General features: G+C 40.8%; 1 protein-coding gene across 8 annotated transcripts in view; it reads right to left on the reverse strand.

Annotated features, from left to right (window-relative positions):
- Positions 1-27770, reverse strand: part of TTC7B (tetratricopeptide repeat domain 7B) — a 178621-nt gene that overhangs the window by 14093 nt on the left and 136758 nt on the right. For all 8 annotated transcript variants that reach the window (XM_061611948.1, XM_061611949.1, XM_061611947.1 and 5 more), the window contains 2 exons: positions 26665-26805; positions 17642-17844 (listed from right to left, as the gene is read on the reverse strand). In XM_061611948.1, coding sequence (XP_061467932.1) covers positions 17642-17844; positions 26665-26805 — 344 coding nt within the window. The remainder of the gene's footprint in view (positions 1-17641; positions 17845-26664; positions 26806-27770) is intronic.

The following is a 27770-nucleotide window of genomic DNA, read 5'->3' on the forward strand; positions in this document are numbered from 1 at the left end:
TGTTTATTTTTGCTGTCCTTTCATATGAAAAACAAATTATTTGATGGAGCAAGATGATCTTAGGTAATCCTTCTGCAATTTTTTTTTGGGGGGGTTCCATTAAGGAAAATGTATTAAATTAGAATCTATTCAGAAGCCACATACAATCTGCCTTATCACATCCTATAACCATCCTCAGCATACAAAGACATTCACATTCTCTATTTTCTTTCATTTCATTTCCCCAAGGTGAGGTAGCTGGGCAAATTTGCCCACGGTTACTCCAGTGAACGTAGTGGGGATGCAGGGATCTTAACCTCTCTGTACATCAGCTTAAGATTGGCAAAGATTTCCATAAAACAAGTTACACATAAAAGTGAGTGACATGAGGAGGCATTCTCTTTCTCTCCCATTTATTTATATTTTGTGTCAAGATAATATATTCATGATTCATGCCAATTAAAGTAACAAGATTATACATGGGCACCAACTGGCAGCTCAACTGACTAACTGTTGCTTCCAACTATTTATTCTTCTTTTCCTACTACTACTTCCACCACCTTTTAAAACCAATCTTAATGAAGCACTGAAAATATTAATATTCAATATTATTCAATATTAATTAATATTATGTGCAAGTTGTTTAGCACCATGACAAAAGAATAAACATTTGCTTCCACTTAGGCAAAGACAAAAACATAAAGAAGAGCTGTGCTTTATCAGACCAAAGATCCATCCTGCATCTGGGAAGCTCAAAAGCAGGGCAACAGTCCTCTCCTTGGTATTCAATGGCACACTGTCTCTGAGAATGGAAGCTCCATATAGCCATAGGTATGAACTTGTCTATTCCTGTTTTAAAGCCACCTAAGCTAGCAGCTAGTACAACACGCTGTGGTGGCAAATTCCATGCATTCATCATGCTTTCACAACCATGAAAGCTAAAATATTATTGTTGTTACTACTACTGCTGCTACTACTGTGCTGTCTACAAGTCGATTCTGACTTATGGCAACCCTATGAATAGGGTTTTCATGGTAATTCAGAGGTGGCGTACCATTGCCTTCCTCTGAGGCTGAGAGGCAATGACTGGCCCAAGGTCACCCAGCGAGCTTCATGGCTGTGTGGGGATTCCAACCCTGGTCTCCCTGGTCGTAGTCCGACACTCTAACCACTACACCACACTGGCTGTGCTGCTACTACTACTACTACTACTACTAAAAATGGAAGCTGGTACTCAAAATTCCAAGATTTTCCAAGGCTCTTTGGGACATGCCACAACCTGCATGTAGGCCATCCCCTACTAATGGAATACAAGAAACTCTTGGTCACATGGCCCATAGAGCCTCATATAAAGTTAGTTATGGAATATAAGTGTGTGGATCACACTCTCCTTACCAAATTAGATGAATTATTTTAAATGGGGAGGGATCACAGCTCAACATGCTTAAAGAAGGTCCCAAGTTCAATCCCCAGCATCACCAGGTCGTATTGGGAAAGATTCCTGCTTGAAACCCTGGAGAGCCTAGACAATATTGAGCTAGATTGACAAAAGGTCTGGCTTGGTCTAAGGCCGCTTCCTATGATCCTATAAGAAAGGCTTCTATGTTCTTGAAGACGGAAGGCGGAAGTCGAATCTCCGGTAAAAGGGGTCGAGGTCCACTCAGCCTTCCATCCATCCGTGGTCGGTAAAATGAGTACCCGGCATATGCTGGGGGGTAAAGAAAGGCCGGGGAAGGAACTGGCAATCCCACCCCATATATACGGTCTGCCTAGTAAATGTCGCAAGATGTCACGCTAAGAGTCGGAAACAACTCGCACTATAAGTGCGGGGACACCTTTACCTTTTATAACACAGTTTTCTATCATCTAAGTTTGTTCATTCGTTTTTAAAAATGTTTTAAATCAACTGTTTGTATTGAAGGGTGGTTTAAAACTTTATGAGGGCAGTTTACAATCTGGAATGGTTTTTTTGTATTTTTACCCTATTTTTAAAAAAAAATACAATAAAACATTACCAAAAGCATAAAGAAGAGCAATCAACAAATCATGCTAAAAACCCCATCCAATGGTAAAACTTGAGAAAATAAGTTCTTTCTATGCCTGGTACCTACTTCAATTTCTTTTCTTTTCTTGCATCAGGCAGGTTTTATTCTATTTTTTAAAAATGTTTTTGAACTGCTCCTAATAAATATATATTAAAAGGTATTTTTAAAACCCTGATTTAAAAAAATAATGAACGAACAAATATTACAGCAGAAAACTGCCTGAGACCAGGTCAGACTATTTGTCCATTAGATGGGTTCCTAAAGACATTAAAACAGGCACCAGGCAAGGCTCCCCAGGGAGAGAGCTCCGCAAACTGGAAGCCATACAAATGAAGACCATAAGAACGTAAGAAGAGCCCTGCTGGACAAATAGCAACCCATCTAGTCCAGTATCCTGTTTTCACAGGGGCCAACCTGATGCCTATGGGAAGCTTGCAAGCAGGACCCAAATGCAACAGTGTTCTCCTCACTGTGATTTCCAGCAGTTGGATTTCAACAATGGACGCAGAACATAGGCATGTCACCACTTGCCTCACCTCAGATTGGAGGAGGAGAAACAAGAATGACTCCTCTGAAAGTCAAGCCTTGAGTAAGGAATATATCCTTGGGATTCTTGTTCCATTATTAACTACTTACATGTACAACATATTTTTACTCAAACTGTAAAAGTGTAAAGAAAGAAATGTGCTCATACCTCATAGGTTTTGCCTACGTTATACTTTCTAGCCTCCCAAAGAGGACTGGATGATGTTCAGCTTAAGCTTTTAACTCACTTGACATGCTAGCAGGGCCTTTTGGTTTTGTGCTCGTTCGAGATTGGTGGTTTGCTAATGGTTTGGCTTTGCTCACTCCCACATTGAGTGACAGGGTCTAAGGGAAACTGTGTTTGGCTGAAATGTGCTTACAGTCATCCTCATGATCATAAACCCTGCACTGTCAAAGTTCCTGATCATGGGGATCCATGCAAATTCAGCTCTTGCAATACCTCGTCAGATCTTCCTGCTCAACACAGGAAAAAAAGGAGTGGGGAGCAAATTATGGAAAACTGAAGTCAACCAATTCCTGGTATAAATAAACACAACTCTGGAACACATATTAAGGCTGCAATCAAATGACTTGGGAGTAAGCCTAACGAAAACCTGTGGGATTCACTTCCAAGTAAATCCTGTGGGTACTCGCTCCCACAGGAGGCAGTGATGGCCACCAACTTGGATGGCTTTAAAAGAGGATTAGACAAAGTCATAGAAGACAAGGCTATCAATGGCCACTGTTGGAGGCAGCATGTGTCTGAATACCAGTTGCTGGAAACTGTAGGAGAGAAAGTGCTCTTGAGCTTATGTCCTTCTTGTGGTCTTCCCATAGGCATCCTGCTGGCCACTGCAAGAACAGGATGCTGGACTAGATGGGCCATTGGCCTGATCCAGCAGGCTCTTCTTATGTTCTTCCGTCCTGTCCCCATTCTTTTTATTTAAACAGGACCATGAGCCCAGATAGAGGCAATATCCATTAAAAAGTGTATACAAGGTTGCTTCTTAAGGAATTGGTTAAGAAGCAGAAAGCAGAGAGTAGGAATAAACGGACAGTTCTCCCAATGGAGGGCTGTAGAAAGTGGAGTCCCTCAAGGATCGGTATTGGGACCTGTACTTTTCAACTTGTTCATTAATGACCTAGAATTAGGAGTGAGCAGTGAAGTGGCCAAGTTTGCTGACGACACTAAATTGTTCAGGGTTGTTAAAACAAAAAGGGATTGCGAAGAGCTCCAAAAAGACCTCTCCAAACTGAGTGAATGGGCGGAAAAATGGCAAATGCAATTCAATATAAACAAGTGTAAAATTATGCATATTGGAGCAAAAAATCTGAATTTCACATATACGCTCATGGGGTCTGAACTGGCGGTGACCGACCAGGAGAGAGACCTCGGGGTTGTAGTGGACAGCACGATGAAAATGTCGACCCAGTGTGCGGCAGCTGTGAAAAAGGCAAATTCCATGCTAGCGATAATTAGGAAAGGTATTGAAAATAAAACAGCCGATATCATAATGCCGTTGTATAAATCTATGGTGCGGCCGCATTTGGAATACTGTGTACAGTTCTGGTCGCCTCATCTCAAAAAGGATATTATAGAGTTGGAAAAGGTTCAGAAGAGGGCAACCAGAATGATCCAGGGGATGGAGCGACTCCCTTACGAGGAAAGGTTGCAGCATTTGGGGCTTTTTAGTTTAGAGAAAAGACGGGTCAGAGGAGACATGATAGAAGTGTATAAAATTATGCATGGCATTGAGAAAGTGGATAGAGAAAAGTTCTTCTCCCTCTCTCATAATACTAGAACTCGTGGACATTCAAAGAAGCTGAATGTTGGAAGATTCAGGACAGACAAAAGGAAGTACTTCTTTACTCAGTGCATAGTTAAACTATGGAATTTGCTCCCACAAGATGCAGTAATGGCCACCAGCTTGGATGGCTTTAAAAGAAGATTAGACAAATTCATGGAGGACAGGGCTATCAGTGGCTACTAGCCATGATGGCTGTGCTCTGCCACCCTAGTCAGAGGCAGCATGCTTCTGAAAACCAGTTACCAGAAGCCTCAGGAGGGGAGAGTGTTCTTGCACTCGGGTCCTACTTGCGGGCTTCCCCCAGGCACCTGGTTGGCCACTGTGAGAACAGGATGCTGGACTAGATGGGCCACTGGCCTGATCCAGCAGGCTCTTCTTATGTTCTTATGTTCTTATTCTGCTGCATTCTCTTTTTGTGATTCATTGCAAGGAGCACAGTTTAAACAAAATGTCACATTTTACAAGACTAGGCAAATATTACAGTTGTAGAATTAAACAATGGCAAAGTTCAGAGGAAAAAGATAGATACAGGCAAGCAAATTACTACTTTAAATTAATTGCTTGCAGCTCACCCCATCCTTAAGGTTCATGGGGGGTAATGAAATACATTTTAATCTAATTCAACATCACATCTTCATTGCCAATTTTAGGCAAAACAGATTTCTGTACTAATCTGATAATAACATTAACTTGCTTTAAGAAGCCTTGAATAGGAGACTCACCCAATTCAACAGTAATCTATTATCTAACAGAGCAGATGCAACATACACTGTCAAGCTTCCTTATAAGATTTTTTAAAAAAAATACATTATTCTTCTAAAAAACACATGCTATATTTAGTTAAAATAAAGTTACCATCAGTATATAGCACCATACTAAGCATCAATAACAATTTAATTGGCTAATTGATTAATCAGTTGATTGACTAAAATCCTTAACTGGATCATTAAGAAGCTACACTTAACAATGGCTGAGTCAGAAATCATGGAGCTGCAGTTAAATTGACCTATACTACGCTAAAATTGATAATTACACATTTAAAAAGAAATTGGGAGGAGATACAAAATTAGTACATTGTCAGAGCAGTGGGTCAAAATGTAGGCTGTATGAGCAACAACCTGAATAAGCAGCATTCAACATCTCCTTGAATTTTGTGAAATAGGGTTCTTGCATCTCCAAGATTTCTCAGCACGTTATTTTAGGGCTAAACTACACATGTACTAATAAATGTGTTATTAGTAACTATGCAAAGTCTTTTTAAAAAAATAGCAGGTATGGCAGCAGGGCTTCTGCTTTTCACCAGGAAATCAGCATGCAGGGAAGATTTAACCCTTCCTTCCCCAGCTGTGATTTCAATGAACCCCCCCTTCCACTGCTATCAGCCTTAGGGCAAAGACTGAAGAAGTTACTAATTAGCATCATGTGTAATTTGTCCAAGTGAATTGGGGGCCCTACATTTGCTATCATCATCATCATTTTAAAGGATGAAGTTGCTCATGATGCATTTGACTTGACCCTCAGACAGCACATTGTTATCCGATATGCACAATTTGACAAAAATTTAAATAAAACACACAATATAACGTTTTCTAAAAGTGTACTTTCATCTTTAAATGAAGCCAGTGAAGCTCAACACCACCCTTTTAACAGATGCAACAAGATCAAGTTACAATGACATTATATGTCTGGACAAAAATGATCCAATTAGTTCAATGCAATTATAACACGAGCATAAAGTAGTTAGCTGGGTTCCAGCTTGAGAATTGCTTACACACTGCCATTAATTTATATTTTCCACAGAAGTGTTTCTGTTTAACTGATAAGCAATGGAAAAGAGCATCTTTTCCAATGATAACACACAAAGGAGACATATAAAATGGAAAGCTCATATGAACCTGCCATGTGCCATCTCAACTTCAAAGGACCATTAAAAAAAACAGTTTCATTACAAGATGGAAACTTTGCTTCAGTAACATTTTCCACTAGATCTTAAAAAAACTACTTAATGGAATTATCTGAACTCTGCCAACAGAAGGAAGAATATAAGACAAGATCATCAACAATGCTAACATTTATCCAGAGTTCTCCGGGCATTACTAATTTAAAATATCATGCAATGCACACTGTACTTTCAAGTAGTACTTCTGCCTGATCTGTCATTTTTACATACCCCACTTCAATATTTTTAAAAAATGATTCTATAATCTGCTATTTAGAGAATCCAGGTCAGGTTAAAGAAATGCTGATAGACTACAACCAATTCTGTTTCAGAATACAACAGGTTTGAGAATAAATCATGCATCTAATTATACACCTGCAAAAACGTAACATGCCTACACACAGACATAACTAAAGGCGAAAAAGGTGAATGGGTTCAAGTTCATATATTACATTTTCAATGGGAATACAGAGGTGGAAGGTACTGTTGTGTATAGATCCTATCAATGGAGGTGATGAACTACCATAGAAGAATCTACACCTTGTTCCTCGCTCCTACTCCTCTCATGGATGGGTTCCTCGTTGCTCATCTGCTGTGCCCATTGGCCTGTGTGTGCTGTTGTTTAATGCCAGATCGGTACACAGTAAGACCACACTCATCTATGATTTGATTGTGGATGAAGGTGCCATTTTGGTGTGCATTACCGAGACCTGGGTGGGTGAACTGGAAGGAGTTGATCTGACCCAGCTTTGCCCACTTGGATACTCGGTGCAACACCAGCACAGGCTGCAGGGATGGAGGGGAGGAGTTGCTGTGCTGTCTACAGAACTTCCATCTCTGTCACCAGGAAACCACTGTCTTGGAGCTGGCTGTGAGGGCCTGCACCTGGTGGCAGGCCAAGGAGACAGGAAACTAGGGTTGCTGCTAGTGTACTGTCCACCCTGCTGCCCGGAAGCTTCTCTGACCAAGCTAGTGGAGGCCATTTCATCTGTGGTGTTGGCGGAGCCCAGAACGATAGTGCTGGGTGATTTCAATGTCCATGCTGAGGCTACCTCTAGTGTTCTGGCTCAGGATTTTATGGCCTCCATTAGGACCATGGGGCTGTCTCAAGTTGTTACCAGCCCGACTCATAGGGTAGAGCACACCCTCAACTTGGTTTTTGCTCCAGATGTTGGAAAGGGTGGTCTGGAGATTGGGGGTGTGTGGATGTCACCCCATTGTCATGGTCAGACCACTTCCTGGTGAAGTTTAGACTTATGGCTCCGATCCTACCCTGCAGGAGTGATGGACAGATTAAGATGGTCCACCCCTGGAAACTAATGGAATCCACAGGATTCCTAAATGCCATAGGGGAGTTCCCAGTAGATGGAGCAGGTGACCTGGTTGAAGCTCTTGTCATGCTGTGGAACAGCGAGGTGCAGCGGGCTCTTGACACGGTTGCCCCTGAGTGCCCTCTCTGGCACTGTGGAGCCCGGTTTGCACCTTGGTACACCAGTGAACTAAAGGCAATGAAACAGGCTGGACAACGGCTAGAGCGCAAGTGGCAAAAGACATGCTGTGAGGCTGTTTGGGCACGAGTAAAACATCATAACAGTGTCTACTTTGCGGTGGTGAGGGTGGCAAAGAAAGCCCACTCCTCTGCCACCATCACATCCACAAGTAGCCGCCCAGTGGAGCTTTTCCATATTGTCAGGGGTCTGTTGACATCAACTTCAGGAAATGGAGTTTTAGATCTTTTGGAGAGCCACTGTGAATTGTTTGCAAGGCACTTTACCCTCAAAGTTGCTTGCTGCCGTAGCAATCTCATTGCTCATCCATATCTACTGTAGCCTCAGTGAGGTGTCCAGTGCAACGTCTGCTGCAATTTCTTGAGAACAGTTTCAGTTGATACGGCCTGATTATGTGGACAAGGTGCTTGTGATGATGCAGCCAGCAACGTGTTCTCTCAACCCTTGCCCTTCTTGGCATATTAAAGCTTGCCGAAGGGGCTTAACCAAGTGGATCCTGAGTGTGGTCAACGCATCTTTGTGGAAAGGAGTGGTTCCAACCATCCTGAAAGAGGCAGTGATCTGACCGCTCCTGAAAAACCCCACCCTGGACCCAATGGTTTGTGACAACCACCACCCGGTCACAAATATCCCCTTCTTAGGAAAGGTGACTGAGAGGATTGTGGTGCAGCGATTGCAAATACTCTTGGAAGAAACAGATTATGTTGACCCATTCGAGTCTAGGTTCAGGCCTGCTTATGGGACTGAATTGGCCTTGGCCGCCCTGATGGATGACCTTTATCTGGAGAGAGTGCAACCCTGTTATTCTTACATGATCTCTCTGCGGCTTTTGATACCATTGACCATGGAATCCTTCTGGGTCGACTTGGTGAGATGGATATCAGTGTTTTACAGTGGTTCTGATCCTATCTCCAGGGTTGTTTTCAGAGAATAGCATTGGGTAATTGTCTTTCTGCCCCCTGCCAGTTGTGCTGTGAGGTGCCACAGGGTACCATCTAGTCCCCCATGCTGTTTAACATCTATACGAAGCTCTTGGGAGCAGTCATCAGGAGATTTGAGGTGAGGTGTCAGTAGTACGCTGACGATACCCAGCTCTATTTCTCTGTAACATCTGAATCAGGAGAGGCCGAACAAGCCCTTGACTGCTGCCTGGACTCGGTGGTGGACTGGATAAGGGCCAATAAACTAACTCTGAATCCTAGCAAGACGGTTGGTAGTTCTTGAATGTGGATAATTGGTCAGTTGCCTGCTTTGGATGGGGTCATACTCTCTCTGAAAGAGCAGGTCCATAGTCTGGGGGTGCTCCTAGACCCATCTTTGTCACTAGAGCCTCAGGTGACCTCATTGGCTAGGAGTGCCTTTTATCAGCTTCGTCTGGACAAGGATAGCCTGACCACTGTTGTCCAAGCACTGGTAACCTCTAGGCTGGATTATTTATTTATTTATTTATTTAATTTGTATCCCGTCCTTCCTCCCAGCAGGAGCCCAGGGTGGCAAACAAAGCACTAAAACACTTTAAAAAAACATAAAAACAGATCTTAAAATACATTAAAACAAAACAGCATTAAAAACATTTTAAAAAACAACCTTAAAAAGGGTTAAAAACATTATTAAAAAACATATTAAACAATTCTGACACAGATGCAGACTGGGAAAGGTCTCATCTTAAAAGGCTTGTTGAAAGAGGAAAGTCTTCAAAAGGCGCCAAAAAGATAGCAGAGATGGCACCTGCCTAATATTCAAAGGGAGGGAATTCCACAAGGTAGGTGCCGCCGCACTAAAGGTCCGTTTCCAATATTGTGCAGAACGAACCTCCTGATAAGATGGTATCTGCAGAAGGCCCTCACCTGCATAGCGCAGTGATCGACTGGGCATATAAAGGGTAAGACGGTCTTTCAGGTATCCTGGTCCCGAGCTGTATAGGGCTTTGTATGCCAAAACTAGAACCTTGAACTTGGCCCAGTAGCTAATGGGCAGCCAGTGCAATTCTTTCAGCAGCGGGGTGACATGCTGGCGATAGCCTGCGCCGCTGCATTTTGCACCAGCTGCAGCTTCCGGACCAACCTCAAGGGCAGCCCACATAGAACGCATTACAGTAATCCAGCCTAGAGGTTACCAGTGCGTGGACAACAGTGGTCAGGCTATCCCAGTCCAGAAAGGGCCACAGCTGTCTCACCAGCCAAAGCTGGTAAACGGCACTCCTAGCCACTGAGGTCACCTGGGCCTCTAGCGACAAAGATGGATCCAGGAGCACCCCCAGACTACGGACCTGCTCTTTCAGAGGGAGTACGACCCCATCCAAAGCAGGCAACTGACCAATTATCCGAACTCGAGAATCACCAACCCACAGTGCCTCCGTCTTGCTAGTATTCAGACTCAGTTTATTGGCTCTCATCTAGCCCACCACTGAGTCCAGGCAGTGGTCCAGGGCTTGCACAGCCTCTCCCGATTCAGATGTTACAGAGAAAAAGAGCTGGCACCTACCCTTTGGAATTCTGTCCCCTTAAATATTAGACAGGCACTATCTCTGTTATCTTTTCGGTGCCTACTGAAGACATTCCTCTTTCCACAAGCCTTTTAAGTAGAGACCTTATCCCAGTCTGCGTCTGTGTTGGAATTGCTTTTTAATATGTATTTAAACCTTTTTTTAAGAACAGATGTTTTAAAAGGTTTTAAAAATGTTTTTAAACATCTTTTGTTTTATTATGTTTTTAATAGTTGTTTTGTTTTCATATATTTTGAAGTCTGTTTTTATGATGTGTTAAAGTGTTTTTAGTGCCTTTGTTTGCCACTCTGGGCTCCTACTGGGAGAAAGGGCAGGATATAAATATTATTATTATTACTATTATTATTATTAATAATAATATTTTATAGTATTAAGACATGTGAAATTTTTGGTGCTCCTATGAGCTTTTGTTATGTTGATATTATCCCCCAGTTGCTGGTTTTTATCCTGTATTAGGTTCTCTCAGTTTCTCATTTTTCTAATCTTAAATTCAGTTCTCCACATTCCTGCAGCAATTTGCAAATTTCTTTTTAAAAATATCCTCATTAAAATTCTCCAGAATTTGGTACAAATTTCTTTTAACAAACACATTTTTGTACATAGTATTTCAAGCTATTTGTCATCATAATGCATTTTTGCACATTATTTTCACTGATATATTCATTTTTATGCACACTTTCTCCTAACATATGCATTTGTTTTGTTGGACAACTGCATTGCAAAATTCGAATAAGTGTGGATTTCAAAGGATGGCTGTGATTGGTTCCCATATTGTTTTGGAAAGCACAAATTCAGTTTGAAATGAGAACTGAATTGAAATTCTCACCTAATTCACAGAATCATATAATAGAATCATAGAGTTGGAAGAGGCCAATCAGTTTTCATGGTTTTATTTTTGTGTTTAATCGCTTTTAATTTTTACTGTAAGCTGCCCAGATAACTTCCATTATGAGACAGCATATAAATACACCAAATAAATAATCTGTTATATTAAAATAAGGTGCTATCCATACTCAAAGCATAATGTCTGAAAGTTATTTAAGTCCATTGATATTAATGGTTCGAATCTGAGTGGCCTAATATCGGATATCAGTCATAGAGAACATCAGATTTGATTCTATGTTTCTTGTTTTAGATATGTATTCAATATAGGAGGCTTTGGGTACCCTGGGAGGGCATTCCAGGGGCCACAGGAAATTGTGGACCCCCTCTCCATGGACAGAGGAGGTCCACTATGTCATCTCCCCTCTGCCCACCATAATGTTGCCCCGCCTGTTTCATTCCTAGTAATTCTTCCATTAGAAGCCCATCAAATAGACAGAACAAGAGTGCCCATCCTCTATCAAATCCTCAAAGGGGGGGGGCATAGGAGGCTGCTTTATACTGAGTCAGACCAATGGTCCATCGAGCTCAGTACTGCCTACAATGCCTGACAGTGACTCTCCAGGGTTTCAGACAAGAGTCTCCCCAGCCCTTCCTGGTGATGCTGAGGATTGAGCCACGTAAACCTCTACCACTGAGCTACAGCCCTTCCCCAAGGGAAAGGAAAGAGAAAAAAAGGAAAAGAGAGAGAGGAAAGGAAGACATAAACAGTAGATCCCTTTATCCTTTATTGAGACAATAGAACTGGGTGATTATTCTTTCTGACTTTGATGCCAGTCAAAGCAAGAACATTAGAAAAAAACCCCAATGTTAATCAACACACCTTTTGCAATGAAAAGAGGAAAGGAACATGAGATAATATGCTTGCTAAAAGGGATGGACTTGCCAGACAGGTGAATACCATGTTGATGCACTGTTACAAGACAAAGGCAAAGTAATAAAAGCCACATTGATACTGAGATCCAAATACTGTCCTCTTTAATACATTAGAACAACTGTCCATTATAAGCATTTAAAAAACAATTTTAGATCATTGTTTTCTGTATATGAATTAATAAGTGCACCCTGACTAGAAATTATAAGAGCTCATTAGTCCATTTTATCACCATTAGTAACAGTTCTACATGCTGCAATTCTCTCTGCTTCATATGGTGTTCCTCCCCTGATGCACTCTTAATGTATGTACATGTAAAATATTGGTAATTTTTTTTAAAAAAATCATCTTGTACACAGTGCAGAACAGTCTCCAGTGTGCCTCCTCACTGTCAGTTGCAAAAAGCTGATATAAATCATAAAATATTTAGAGAAAAAAGGGAGCTGAGTTTGCAAAATTTAAGGGTAATGAACACTTTTTGAAAAAGATTTAGATAGAAAAAGGATCAGAGTCTAAATTTTAGAATACTGGGATTGTGCTGTCAATCAGGAACAGTACATATGCATTAGCGGCCAGGTGTCCCTGCCATAATGTAGGGACCTGATTCCTTTGTGGCTGTGGCTTCAATGGTTACACCACAGAAGATTACAATTTCCATCATCTCTGACCATTGGCCATGCTGGCTGGGACTGATAGGAGCTGTAATCCAAAACATCGGGAGGGCACCAGCTTGGGGAAGGCTGGTCTACACTGATAGCTCCACACATATATTTGCCACTTAAAACTTGAGTACCTGTTGCATTCAAGTTTGAAAATAAAACACCAATTGCTTCTCAGTGAAGGCTGACTGTCCTGAAGGGCCATCTAGATGATGTGGTTTGCGTGACGGGATAGGGCTGGTGGAATTGGAATGTTCAATTGTCTGTGAACCACTCAGAAAACATTGCTCCAGGAAACGCTTACACTGAGAAGGGAAAATTGTTTAACCAGCACTCAAACTGCTAACCTAACTTGCTAGCCTATCACAGCTCTTGTTCTAGCAATCCCTTGGAACACAACCTTACTAAAACCACGAAAAAGCATGAGACTGACAAAATTTCTGATTGTTGAAGTGAAGTGTTTTACCTTAACTTTGGTTTTCAATTAAGTATGAATGGGGTGGGCTCCTCCCCCATCCCCAAAGTCTCTTGCTCAATGAGAGGTGGTTCTGCTCATGTCATAAAAACACCTATTGGATGGTCCCAGTAATATCACTATGATATGTGCCATTAGTCTACCATTATAATGTTTTCTCCTCTGATTTTGATTTCAAAGCCTGTGCACTCTCTCTTTAAAACACTTCAGCACACACCTCATACAATAAAACACGGGCTATTCCCCAGCTAACTCTGTCTCTGTCCATCACACAGGGGCAGGAATATTACTTAACATGGCTGGCACTAGTGAATGCTGATTGGACATAACTCTTTAATTCTTTGTTTGAAAAGGCTCTGATTGAAGCCCCATTGCATGTGACATTGTGAGGAAGTAATACTTATTGTCTTTTAATTTTATATAACAAACTCTCTTGCCTTGTCCTTTTTAAATGAGAAGGATGGATTTGTATCCATTCTCAAGAAGGAATGGGAACCACAATTCATCCTTAACTGAAAACTGAAGTCCAGTTAAGACGCTTTCCTTCAACAACTATTGGTTTCTTGAAACCTTTAATTTTTATTGATTAGATGTTTCCTAGTAAGATTCCATTTGAAAGTATTATGTCAGAATACAAACAAATGTTTGAGTGATACTCAGGAACAAGGCAGGGGAAGAATATTTTCCCCATGTTTTCAAGGCAGAATAATAATAATTCACGACTAAAAGGGATTACAAAATAAATGTTGAATATTAAAATAAAACCTATTTTCTCTGATTTCTGGTAGCATTCTATTTATAAAATACACATTATATAGGAATTACCACTCTGAAGTTCTTTGAAGTTCACGAAGAAATGTATTCATTCACATGTCTACTACTTACATTCACATGAATGGAAATTTAAAGTTTTTAATTTTGTCTGAAATATGTGTAGCTTCAATAGATAAAAGGTTGTAAAGCACATATGATTTAGTATACTTTTTTCTTTCTTTCTTCTCCACCAAAGTAGCTAACTAAAAGACACAAAGGAAACTGAATTCATACAAATCTGATCAAAGTTATGCAGGAAAAATATATACACTGGGCAAATAGTGGATGGAAATGAGGGTGCTTACAAAATTTTCTAATGTCAGAATCTGTGGTTCTTTGGGTTTGTACTTTTGGAATTTGTGCAATAATTAATGGACTCATTAGTGGACTCACACTAGAAATAAGATTCAATTCAGTTAATACCTGAGGTAATGCAGGAGCAAAAAAAAACTCCGAAGGAAGATTTCCCCCATTCCCTTCTAAGGTGGTTTATAATTGCTGATTGGTTTCTACTAAGTAAGTCAGGTTTTTAAATAGATTATCCAACTGTACAAATTCCCCATCAGAAACCCCACACTAAAGAAAAAAGAAAAAAAGAAAAGAAAAAAAGAAAAGAAAAAAACAAAGGCCAAATGAGCACAAAATATGTGGATCAGTGTCGGTTTCTCCACAGGAGCCAGCACTTCTTATCTACTATAAAACGATGATTCATTTATGAATTTGCCATGAGTTTCAAGTGAATTAAAGTGGACAAGGTAGGAAATTTTAATATGCAGCTTTTATTTTACCATAAGAGTGTTGTTTTCTATTTCCCAGCTACCTCCTTTACAAGGTACCTTTTAGCATTTGTCAATGTACTTAATTATCTGGAAAAGCCAAAAAGGTTAAAAAAAGAAGCAGCCACCTTCCGCTATTCTGTGTTCCAGTCTGGTATTTTGCCTTATGTGCTCCTTTAGGAATAACAAGAGGAAAAGCCTATCTGAATAATTTACAGGGGCTTAGGCAGAAACAACCTCCAACTTTTGAGTAAAAATGTTGGGTACAAAGACGGAATTATTACTTCCACTAAGCACTATATGCAGCAGAGGCAATTTGAACAGGTATGTTAAAATGGTTTCTTGGCACAACAAAGTTACATTCAACAGCCTACTCTGTAAGACAATTCTAATGGAATAGATCATAGTTCAATTATTTATTGCACTGACAAAAAAAAACTCTATAACAAAGTACTAACAGGTTTTTCAAGGTAGAGAACAAGTCATTCTAACACAGGCTTGACATCTAGGGGAAGAAAAACCCACACAGCCCCAAACTTGTACCTCTGCTTATGTACCACTAACAGCCATTCACCAATGCCAAACTAGACATGACATTATTTACTTCTTTAGCCCCTGTGTGGCTGATTTTTAACAAATGAAAAGGTTAGGAACATGTTTTGGGCGGGGGGAGAGGGCTTTAATCTTTTGTCATCTTGATGCCCCCTCCAGTTCATCAGGGGGGCAGACGGAACATGGATAAATGTCAGCAATGAAAGCAGTGCCACTCCAGCTGTCTGGTACTCGCTCAGCCTTGCACTGTAAAGAGAAGCTGTAGCTACAACCATGTTCATTATTCCCAACACCTCTGGCCATGCCCTCAAAGTAGTGTATGTCAAGAGTGGCTCCCTGAGACTTTGGAAATAATGAAAATGGTAGTGACTGCAGTCATCTGGCCTGACATTTGTCTTCACATGCTAGACCATAAATTTATTTATTCATTTATTTTTAAAAGAGACACTGATGCCCGCTCTAGTAGGTCTGCAGCATTTGCCAGCAGCTGACTCTGGGTGTGGTATAATGGAAATCTCTATGTAGGCTCTAGAGCAAATGCTTCTCATACTTGTGCCAAGTGGTAGTTTTCCTTTCCAAGTCACAAAATAAATGATCAGAGATATTACTTTAGTCATTTCCTCTTTATTGCATATTCTTTGCCCTGAATTATATACCATATTTTGGCAGGATGCATGATTTTAAGCATCATCCATGTATCTGGCATTGCAGAAGGTACCAAATTAGTTAGTTACAAACTACAGATAAAAACCAAGGGAATTTCACTGCTGTGCCCCAGTATTTCAGATTCTCCATCCTCTATTAATAAAATTGAAATACACACACATTTATAAACAAAACTTGTTTAAAAGAACCTTGTAATTACATGAAGGACTGAAAAATAACTTTTCTGACCAATAGTAGAATCAATACAAATTTCCATCTGTGAATAGCAGAGGACACAAACATGAAAGAGGTAAAAATCTTGAGCTAAGTGGTACTAAAAATCAGATGCAGAAAAATGTCTTATGCAGCAGTTAAATGTCTTATAAGCAATTCACACTGTGGACAAAATCAAAATGAGAACAGCAGCAGGTCAGCTGTTTTACTGGGATCTGGGAGAGCAATCATAGATGACCTGCAGTCTAATTAGGCTTGCCAGGCATTCCTATTTAGTCTGCGAGGCCATTTTGGCCAAGTGAAGCCATGCTCACCTGCCCTACACCTGGCATCATATACGGGGCAGATAAACACATGGCTGGACTAAAAAGGGGGTTGCAGGCATCACCAATCACCTGATTGGTGGCACCTGCAAAATCTGTACATTGCACCCTATGCGCGGAGAAAGCTGTGCATGGTGGTTTGTAACCCCCAATGATCAGCTGATCGTAAGGACTTCAAAGTACCACACACCACAAAAATGTGACATGAGATGATTGACAAGTGGGTGGCCTTGCCCGCCTGTCAAACATGGCCTGTGGGGGATGGAGGAGATAAGGATCCAGTCTGCCATTCAGATCCAGTTTCCCACCCCTGCCCTACAGCTAAGTGGTCCTATCGATACTATCCTATCTCAGGTTACGTTTTCCTCATCTCTAAAATAAACACAAAATGGTGACCTGCCTCACTAAGGTGTTATGAAAACAAGCAGAACAATAAATACAAAGGCACTTTGTACATCTAAAAGCACTAGAAGATTACCAAGAACTCAAAATGTCTCAAAAACTGTTTTCTTTGGCTCACACTAGAGTGCTCTGAAAATGTCCAGCAGCACAAAGATCTCTGTGTCTGCCAAAACATGTTTCACTTATAATGTAGTTTTAAAGGAGATATGAGCACATGGTGAGTGGGAATCCACGAGAATATAATAAAATTAAAGCCATGGTTAATTGAGAAATCATTCTGGTTTCAGCTGCTTGGACTGGGGTGAGTTAGAAATAAGCAGCCAACTAACTAAATGAATCTACTGGAGGCCAATTCCTGATCAACTTAAATAACAGCAAACCTATCCAGACTTATAACTCACTTTTGCCTCCAATCTGAAACATGGGATCCCTTTTAATTTTGTGTCTTGTAAATTATTTTTACTTATCTGTCCTATCTTTCTCTCCTTCCACTCTAGATAGCATCCTACCAGCTTGAGAACAATGACCTAAGACTGCATGTTTACTGAAGTTATATGTCATTGTTGACTGCTTAACAAACTTCTAATTATCCAAGTATTTGAGGGTAAAAATAAAAATAATTAAAAAAGACTTAATATTTGCATAGCCAAGTGTTCAAGAGCTTCACCTGCATTATGTTTTGTAAGCTGGACTTACCAATCTCTGCATACTTTTGACATGCGTAGGGCTGATAGATAAGGCCTCTTCATACCAGCGTTTTGCTTCATCAATATTTCCCCGAAGTTCTGCCACTTGACCTCTCATGTACAGAACATTGTGAGACATTGGAAAGAGGTTAGCAGCTTCCTGAGTACATGCTGTGGCTTCTGCAGGCTTTCCAATTCCTATGTATACTTCAGCTGTGAAGAGGAGGAAGGAGAGGGACAAATGAATGATTTCTCCTTAATTAATATCCTCTCCCTTGATTATATTATGGCTTAGTTCTCCAAGGAAGCTACCCTGGCAACGATTGAATACAACCTCAGTTTGGGAGAATCCAAGGACACAAAGGTTTCGGTTGGGAAAGAAAGCAACCTGATCTGGAGCAAACGGACACTTGGGCTCATCTTTGATGTGAGACATTAATGAGGTTACATGCACTGTTTCCATCTAAAAGAGAACAAGCTCCTGCCATTTCTATTCTAGAGGAACACCCTCAAATATAGAATATAATCTACTTATCCTTATTGTTCTGTAAGATAGGAAATTGGCTAGATTTTTAAAGTTTGGTAAACTGAACCTGACCAGCTCCTTTATTCTAAAGTAGCAACACAACTGAAGGCTTCTTCTTGCTGGGTATGAATTTATGTTCAGTGGCTTGGATTCAAATGTATTGTGTGTGAGTGGAAAGGCATTTCTGCACAGGGCAGCTCTGCTGATCACTCCTCCATCCTGCTGCAGGCCCCCATGCCCAACCTCATGGCACCCAGGACATCCCTCAACCTCCAAGAGCAGCTTGGGGATTGTGGTGAGAGGAGAAGGAAAGCCCTGTTTCATGAGCAGTGTTCCTCTTATATTTCTTTATAGCGAATCTAAGAAGAGGACCAGAATGCAAATTCTCAGCCACAAAGACAAGCAGAAGTAAGAGGTGACATGATTGAAATGTATAAAATTATGCATGGCACGGAGAAAGTGGATATAGAGTAGTTTTTCTCTCTCACACACAACACTAGAACCCGTGGACATCCAATGAAGCTGAATGTTTGAAAATTCAGGACAGACAAAACAAAGCTTCTTCACACAGCGCATAACTATAGAATTCACTCCCATAAGACGCAGGGATGGCCAACAAGTTGGATGGCTTTAAAAGAGGACTAGACAAATCCATAGAGGAATAGGCTATCAGTGGCTGCTATCCATGATGGCTATGCTCTGCCTGCACTGTCAGAGGCAGTATGCTTTCGAATACCAGTTGCCAGAAATGACAGGAGTGAAGAGTGCTCTTGCACGCATGTCCTGCTTGTGGGCTTTCCCAATGGCCCAACTAGTCGAGCATCCTGTTCTTACAATGGCCAACGAGATGCCTATGGGAAGTCCACAAGCAGACCAGAGTGCAAGAGCATTCCCCCACCGCCATAGTTTCCAGCAACTGGCATTCAAAGGTCTACTGCCTCCAACCATGGGGTTCAATCAGCCATCTTGGCTCAGTACGCATCCGAGTCATGTTCACACTGTGAACCAGGTTTGGTTCTTAATTTGGGCTGAAGGCCAATTCTATGCTGGCCCCAGGATCTTTCTTTTTTAATGGTCCTGGAACAGGAGGATTTAGTTAACGTGCATTAACTGGAACAGGGATAACATGAACTCTTTATTAAATACCCTCAAAATGTTCAAGACTCCTTTAAAAGGCAATTAGGTTTTTTGTACAATATATATGCATTTGTATCCCACTTGTACACAACTCTTTAACAGAATACTACTGTTATGTCAAAAATGTGCACCTTTCATATTTGCAGTATTTTGGGAATTTTTAGGTTTTTTTTAAAAAATGCTGGTATTTGTGTTTTGTTTTTTTCTTAATGTAATGGTTTCAAAACTGTTTATTGCTCAACACAGAGCTCTTGTGAGAACTCCTATGTAAAAGTATCAAAGCCCTTCAGCAATGTCCACGCCATGATGTGAAGTTTCAAGCCATTCTTTGGGTTGTATCCAACATAGCACTAAGTCACAATCCCATAAGTGCAAATATTTCTGCTTGTGCAACGGGATTTCCCCTTCCTGTTGCCCTCCTGTGTGCCCCCTAAATCTGTTCTAGGTGTTTCCTCAACCCTCTGAAGCAGCTTGGGGGAGGGTACAGGGTGCACACATGGGGAGGAGAAGGGACAGAAGTCCTGTTATGCAAGTGGAAATCCTTATGCTGATGCGAGGCATGAGTTGAATACTGCCCTTTGGTTCTTGTGCAGTCCATTTCTGTATGGCAGATGTGTACCAGAACTCGCATCTTTCCAGAGTTATTTTTTAAATAGATAGTATCAAACTCTTGCCCCTTAAGCTAGGTGATCTCTCTTCCTGGAATATTGTGTGATTGTTTCCAGTGAGGGCATTACACACTAACAAAAACATCCCTGTGGTGTGCTTTTAATTAAGAAGAGCCTGCTGGATGAGACCAGTGGCCCATCTAGTCCAGCATCCTGTTCTTGCAGTAACCAACCAGATGCCTATGGGAATCCCACAAGCAGGTCCTGAGTGCAACAGTCCTCTTCCCTCTTGCGGTTTCCAGCAACTGTCTGGTATTCAGAAGCATAGTGGGTCCGACTGCGGAGGGAGAGCATAGTCATCAAGGCTAGTAGCCATTGATAACCTTATCAATCAGTTTATTACAGTCAATAGATCAGAAATTATAGCCTTATCCTCTGTGATTTTGTTAATCCACTTTTTAAAGCCATCCAAGCTTGTGGCCATCACTGCCTCCTGTGGGAGTGAATTCCATAGTGTAACTTGAGCCAATTATTCCGTGTCCTGCACTCTGGGATGATCAAGAGATCCTGGCTCTCTTCTGTGGGACAACCTTTCAAGTACTTGAACAGTGCTATCATATCTCCCCCTAGTCTTCTCTTGTGTTATGAGCAATCCCTTTACCTACTTTTGAAACTGGGGGGGGGGGTTCAAAAACAGGTTACGATACGGGATGGGAGAATGTGTCTACTGTTCAAAGGGGAAAAAAACCTTTAAAAATTCTAAGGAGTACAAGCAAGCCGTTGGGGATACTTAAAGTAGCTTTTTGGTTCCCAGCCCAGTAATTCAAGTTTATTTTAACCAAATGTGTGAAGGCATATTTTAGCATTGTGATCAGTGGGGAACTAGCAGAGGAAGAATAAAGAAAAACCAAAAGCTTTAATGCAGCCCTTCCAATAACTGCATAAAAACATCAAGCACCTCATAAAAGCATCAGATAATTTAAAAGTCAATGTTTAAGTAAATTGTAGCCCAGGCTACAGAACAAAATGCCTTGCGATTAGGGTCAGATGGGTACTTAAGTCTATTACTCAATGAGGGGTATGCAATTTGTTTCTGTAGACACTTTCAGACATTTTCTCTCTCAAATTTTGCCTTATATCACCTGCATCAATAAAACTCTGAACTACCTGAGTTTTACATAAAGCAGTAAAGATGTTGATGTATTAATTTCCTGTACATCTCCCCTTTTCTTTTTACTTGTACCTTAATAGGTACAAGCAAATACCAACACCTACAAAAAATAGTAATTTAAATACAGTGAGAAATTGTATTGCAATTTTTCCTCCGCTGCAAAACAATGTGGCTGGTATATAAAAACTGCTTCCATACAAAGATACTTAAATAGGTGCTATTTAACATCATCCACATGACAGCAATAAATGAAAAAGCTATGGCCAGAATCCAAATGACCATTCACTATGTACAACATGAATATTTATTTATGGAAATGTATATCCTGCTCTTTGACTGTAGTCACAGTGCTCATAGTGCCTCACAATAAACAATGCTACATTTGTCAGGCCTATCCTTTTGATGGCAAACCCCATCCGAATCCCAACCACCACACCCCTCACAAGCCGACCCTCCATAGTGGCACAGATAGAAAAACAATGGTGGCCCTGGCATTAAAGGCAGAACCCTCTCTGATCAAAATGCAGAGGAGAGAAAGAAATAATTTATCTCAGCTGCATCACTCCATTTGGTTTGGTTCTATTCAGTTCAAACTCAAACCAGCACTCAGAAAGGTCTAGCTGCCCAGGTAAGCAGCTCATGGATGGTCCAAAATAGTAGCCAGGCTATAACAAGATATATTTTCTGATTCAAACTCAAGCTGAGGGGAACAGAGTCTGTGCGAGCTGTGGAAAACCTCAAGAGTTGGAATGTATTAAACCTTGTCTCAGCCTGGCTGAATTTTTGGGCCCTACTCTCCTGCCTGGGTTGCACACCTGAGCATTTTATAGGGTGCCAGATAAAAGTAGGTTTTATCTCTGCAGAACTAATGAATCTCTAATGTGTCTGAATGATCCCCAGGCTTTATTTTTTGGTTTGTTTATTTATTCAGTTTAATCTTGCTCTTTTTGCAAGGACACGGTACATGGTTCTCCCACCACCCATTTTATCCACATAATCTAATAAAGCATGTTAGGCTCAGAGACACTGACTGGCTAAAGATGAGACAGTGGGATTCATGGCTCAGTGGAAACTTGAACTTGGAGCTTCCCACTTCTAGCCTGACTCTAACCACCATTATTCTACTAGTAGCAGCCGGCAGTGTGGTGGTGCTTACTTGGCTTCCCAATTCTGCATGCCACTGCTGGTTACCAAGAAGAAGAGGGACCTTGGTGTGATGCGGGCGCAGCGGTAGAGCCAATCCGACATTCCAGCCACTGTGCCAACACTGCATCAAGCTCCTCACTGCCTTCCCCCTCCCCCTCTTGGCAACCCACAGCAACATACAGTGCTGGGAAGCCTGGTGCACAATCCTGTGCTGCTGGCCGCAACTGTATTCCACACTGGGTATGCCACTGTTTTCCTGGCTGATTCAGCCTTAGTATGCCTTTACTCTTAGACATATAAACTACTACTAAAATGCTATTTTAAATTAATGCCAAAGAACAACTGAATGATATTTGCTAAATGGTGCACTATGACTGATAAATTATATGCTAGAACAGAAACTATTGATTACCCCCTTCCATTTTCTACTAGCCATTAATAAAGGGACCATTCACACAGACTATGCAGCATGAGTGCTGAAATACATTCATGCCCACCATACTGTTTTTTGAAATGTAAGACAAAATATGGAAGTTTTGATGGTCTACCTGTTGCATTTTAAAACAAATGTTCTCCCACTGTATCTGCATCAACTTGAATGTATTGAGCTTAAATTAAGTCAAATCCAGAGCTGTTTATAATAGTTTCAAATCCACAAATTAATCTTAAACGAACAGTGACTGTACAGATAAGTAGATGAAGTATGAAGAAGATGAAATAGCTTCACTGGCTAACGCAGCCTTTCTCAACCTGGTGCCCTCCAGTTGTTTTAGACCAGCCTTTCCCAACCTTTGGGTCCCCAGATGTTGTTGGACTACAACTCCCATCATCCCCAGCCAGCATGGCCAATAGTCAGGAATTATGGGAATTGTAGTCCAGCAACATCTGTGGACCCAACGTTGGGAAACGCTGTTTTAGACTGTAACTCCTATCAGTTCCAGCCAGCATGGCCAACAGTCAGAGATGGCGGATTATAGTCCAAAGCCTCTGAAGGGCATCAGGTTGGGGAAGGCTAAGCTATGGTTGTCTGTTTTGGGGCACAATTCCAAATGCTAATTATGACCTTCCTATCCCTACACAATTTGGGATTTCTCCCATATGAGCCTGCCTGGGTTTTAAGCTATTAGAGGGAGGCCATAAGCATGTTTTCTGGTAGGGGCCTTCTCAATGGTTGCTCCCAGGCTTCGGAGAACCTTGGAAAGGGAGGCTAGACTAGTAGTGTTGCAGATTATCATTTGTTGGCAGGGCTTTGGCTCATAAGCTAACTTTTCATGGCCAGTGCAAACAGGTGTAGTTTTAACTTGTATGTTTTACCTTCCTTGTTTAATGTTTTTACTTTGCGTTTTATTGTGTTTACTTTATTTGCATTTCACTGCTGTAAGCCACCTTGAACACCACTTGAAACATGTCAACCAACCAAAGTACTTCCTGTGTGTGAATGTTGTAGTTTCAGGCTTGAAATAAGCTTCACGCCTCTCAGAGGCTTACGGGGAAACACACACACACACACATGCACGCACGCACGCCCCCCCCATGAAGGAACTGTTCTTCCACAAGAAAAGTACCACAAGTGCACAGAGTTGTATGTGCTAATATGACATCACATTTAGCAACTTCCACCAGTTGAAAAAAAGTCAGCATGGGAAGACAAGTGTGAGCTCACAGCGGACTAAAACAGAACAAAACACAACAGTGAGCCTTTAAGGTGCTACAAGACTCTTTTTTGCGACATTTTGATTGGCCCTAATTAAAAGTATTTCCCAACCTTGGATGTTGGGAGTTTGTTTTTTATGGATCAATAGGGCTACCTTTGCTTTTTAGAATTTTTATTCTAATCCAAGGGAAAACAACAGCATTTGGAATATTTAAATATGGGTACTGTGTAGATAATACATCCCCTCCCACATCAGTGCTCCAGTTTAAAAAACAAAAATCAAAACCCCAAGTTGTTTTCAGGCTTGAAAGAATGGTGGGAGACACAATCATGGATCTCCTGCATCATGACCATTTTGCACTGCACCTCTTTTGAATAAGCTGGTTCCATGCTTCTGCTTGCTCTATGCAAGAATGTTGTATGTTTTGCATGATAAAATATAATCAATAGCAAGATGTTTTACAATATAAAACGTTTTACAAACCAAAGTGTTTTGCAACTTAGTACCACAACTTGCTCCCATTTATTTGGCCCCTTCATACAAGATAAGAGATTGTATCAAACAACTTTATATTTCTAACCTCAGATTTAAGGTCAAGCATATTCTTTCCTTCCCCACAAGATTTTTCATATCTTTATTTACCATTTTAGAAAGGAGACTAAACTCCTAACTACACTTAACTGGGAGTAAGCCCTACTGAACTCAATGGGACTTCTGAGTAAATAGCGTGCAGCACCCCAATCTATGAGTGGTGATAGATTTTCAGGGATCCCTGCGCTTACTCGGGGGTTTGGTTTCCTTGGAAAAAAGGTCAGTGGAGTCTGTGATGTCTATATGAAATATGGTTTGTTTATTTACACACATTCCAACCTGAGCTTAAGATGGAGGGATTCAAAGCACCAGCAGTCCAATAAATCCATCAGGCTTACAGGAGGCACCCTAAAGCCATGGTGCAAAGAGCCAGCCTCTCTGCCTGCTTGCAGTTCCCAGCCTTTCCTCAGACTCAACCCAAAACTCAAGCCTCTCCTTGGCCTCAGGAAGGGGAGGGCTCTCCTGAAAAGTTTCAATAACAATAGGATCTCCCTGGCCCAGTTAATGGGCACTTGATAGGCCCATTAACTCACCAGGCTACTCTATTAGACCAATAAAGGGAACTCATCTGACTAGCAGAGCAGGTTTCTCACCCCCAGGTGAAGGGTTCCAAACCAGAGACTGGAAAGGGATTCATAGAAATCATTCATCTCAACCTCAAACCCATAATAGTATGTATAGGATTACACTATAAGTCTGCAAACCTAAAAGCACTTTCTTGGGAACAGGTATTGGAAGCTTCCAATTATTGTTATTATCTACTACATATTTTGGAAAGTTGTTTGTTCTCAATACATTTGGACTCCTTTTAAGCTATCATAACCAAATTTTACATGATAGTTCCTGAGATCAAGGAGCAGGTTTTCATCTATGTTTGCATACAACTGGACAATTTTGAATCAAGATGGCAAACTGAACCTTTCAAAACTACACTAATGTATTGCTTTCATGGAATTTCAGAACAATGGTGGGTGCAAGGCTGCTAATTTCTTATATCTGTATCTCAATATGGTGCTCAGGGCATTGTACATCCCTGATCCTCATGACAACCCTGAGATGTAGATCAGGATAAGATGGGCTTCATGACTGAATGAGGATTAGCACCTCAATGTCTCTTGCCCTAGTGACGGACAATCCACTACACCATATAGGCTAAACTTAAACTGTTTAAAGTAAACATATGTACATGAGTCTGCCTGAAGTGAAATAGTTGAGCTGATACCAGAGGATGCATCTGTTGCTGGCCAGTTTCAAACACAAGTAAGGGATTGACTGTAGGAATGCTTCCCTCATACAAAATACACTGCAAAACTAGCACGCTGCTGAAAGTAACCTAGAACCTTCTGCTTGGCATGCTCATTTCTGTATGTACAGACAATATCTTATCCAGGGAAGCATTCATAGATTTGATTCCTCCTTCTTGCTGTCTAAAATGAGACAGTCCAGCAACAGATATATCATGTGAGTATTCTGTGTTGGTTCAAAGTAGTTTTACTTCTAACTTACATCACAAAACTAGCATATTTTATTGAAATAGGTATAGTCCCTGATCATACGGGCCGAACTGCCTTATTCTCAGTTCTACCACTCTGTAAAATCAAGATCTTCATATATCTGAGGTATCCAAGCTTTAAAACCAGAAGGTTTAGCCAAACTCTTTTGCCCTATTAAAATACTAGTATTCCTATATAAAACACATGCTTTCTAAAAATATTTTTTCAGAAACTAGTAATAGTTATTCTCTTTGCAGTTTGAAAAACACACACATTTAATTTCAGATGGCATTTCATCTTTTTGCTTAAAATTCTTACGTTTGAGCTGCCCCTGTCCACAACTGTCCATTTTAACTATAATGGCAGTGTGATGTTCAATAAAACAATGTCACACTTAACTTTCAATGAGGCACTTTAACTTTCCATGGCTTAACAACCTGAGTCATGGATGGAAAAGGGGGGGGAGTCAATCTTCTGACAAGGCTGTTAAATACTAAATGCCATCCTCCCTGAGACCACTGTTTCATAAATTAAACATACAATGTTCTTGTCTTGAAATGTAACAAAATGCCACATTCTGAATAAGTGTCCTTAAAAGCTGAGCTTTTAGCTGACATACAATAAAACTTTCTGCCCTGCCGTGCAATAAATACAGATTCCTGTAGCTAATGAGCAGGGGTGGAAAACAGCAGCTGTTCCCCATTACCTGCATGAAGCCAGATTTGAGCCAGAGTCATCCAAGGATACAGAGGACCTTGCTTCGGAGTGCTGCTCTGCAATGATGAGGCAACTTCAGACAGTGCCTGCTCCACTCTAGAGGCTGCTATTGAAGTTGCATGGACTGAACCTGTAGAAATAATTTTAAAAGGTTGCATCAGTAGGAAGAATGAAAATGTCTGGTGTCTTGCACGCTGTTTTCAATTCTTCATCTCAACTTTGTATAATGTTAATGTGTTACCAAATCCTAAAACATCTACACTTCAGGCTTTTAAAATTATTGTTATTATTATTATCAGGATGTTAGTGAACCTGCATTAAAAGCCTATTATACTACTAGCGGAAATGACAGATGGGACTGGAGCAGCCACTGTGAAACACAAAGCTTTCAAGTACCATTTGCAAGGATATAAATTCTATGCACACGCATACAAACTCAAAGAACCTAAGAGGTCTGGGATGGCGCTTATCTGATGTAAATGTTACTATTGCTCTTCAATGGTAGTCATCATAGCATCTTTTTCCAAGAGGGGTAATTAGGACACAATTTAAGGATAATAATAGAGAGACTAAAATAACCTAAGATACACAGAATGATCTAAACATTTCCCTGAACAGAAACCAATTAAGCTGCACACATGATAAAGTTCATTTAATTACCAATAATAGCATCTGGAGAAGTGAACAGAATGGACACTACATCCAAAATGCAGTTGATACAGTAAAGGAAAAGAAGTTTGATCAATAGTATTCTTTTCCTTGGTATTTTCCTATATGTTACTATTTATTGCATTTAGCCAGTTTCTGTTTAATAAAATGTACTGCAGGATGTACATATAAGCTATTGGCTCCTGCCAAAATATTAAATGTCACCATATAACAGCTTTGCTGTAGTTTTAACCACTGCATCTCTTTAAATGAACATGGTATTGCTTAAACATACAGTTCAAGTATTATATACACGTTTCACAAAAGCTTAGGTCACCAAAGAAGAATGAAGAGTAAAGCATCAGAAGTGTTTGCAAGAAGAAAAGAGACAAATACCTTCTTTGTCAAGCCACCTTCTATTATTTCATGGATGGCAATTTTGGAACA

This window comes from Rhineura floridana, chromosome 2 (genome assembly GCF_030035675.1).
Source record: "Rhineura floridana isolate rRhiFlo1 chromosome 2, rRhiFlo1.hap2, whole genome shotgun sequence".
NCBI lineage: Eukaryota > Metazoa > Chordata > Lepidosauria > Squamata > Rhineuridae > Rhineura > Rhineura floridana.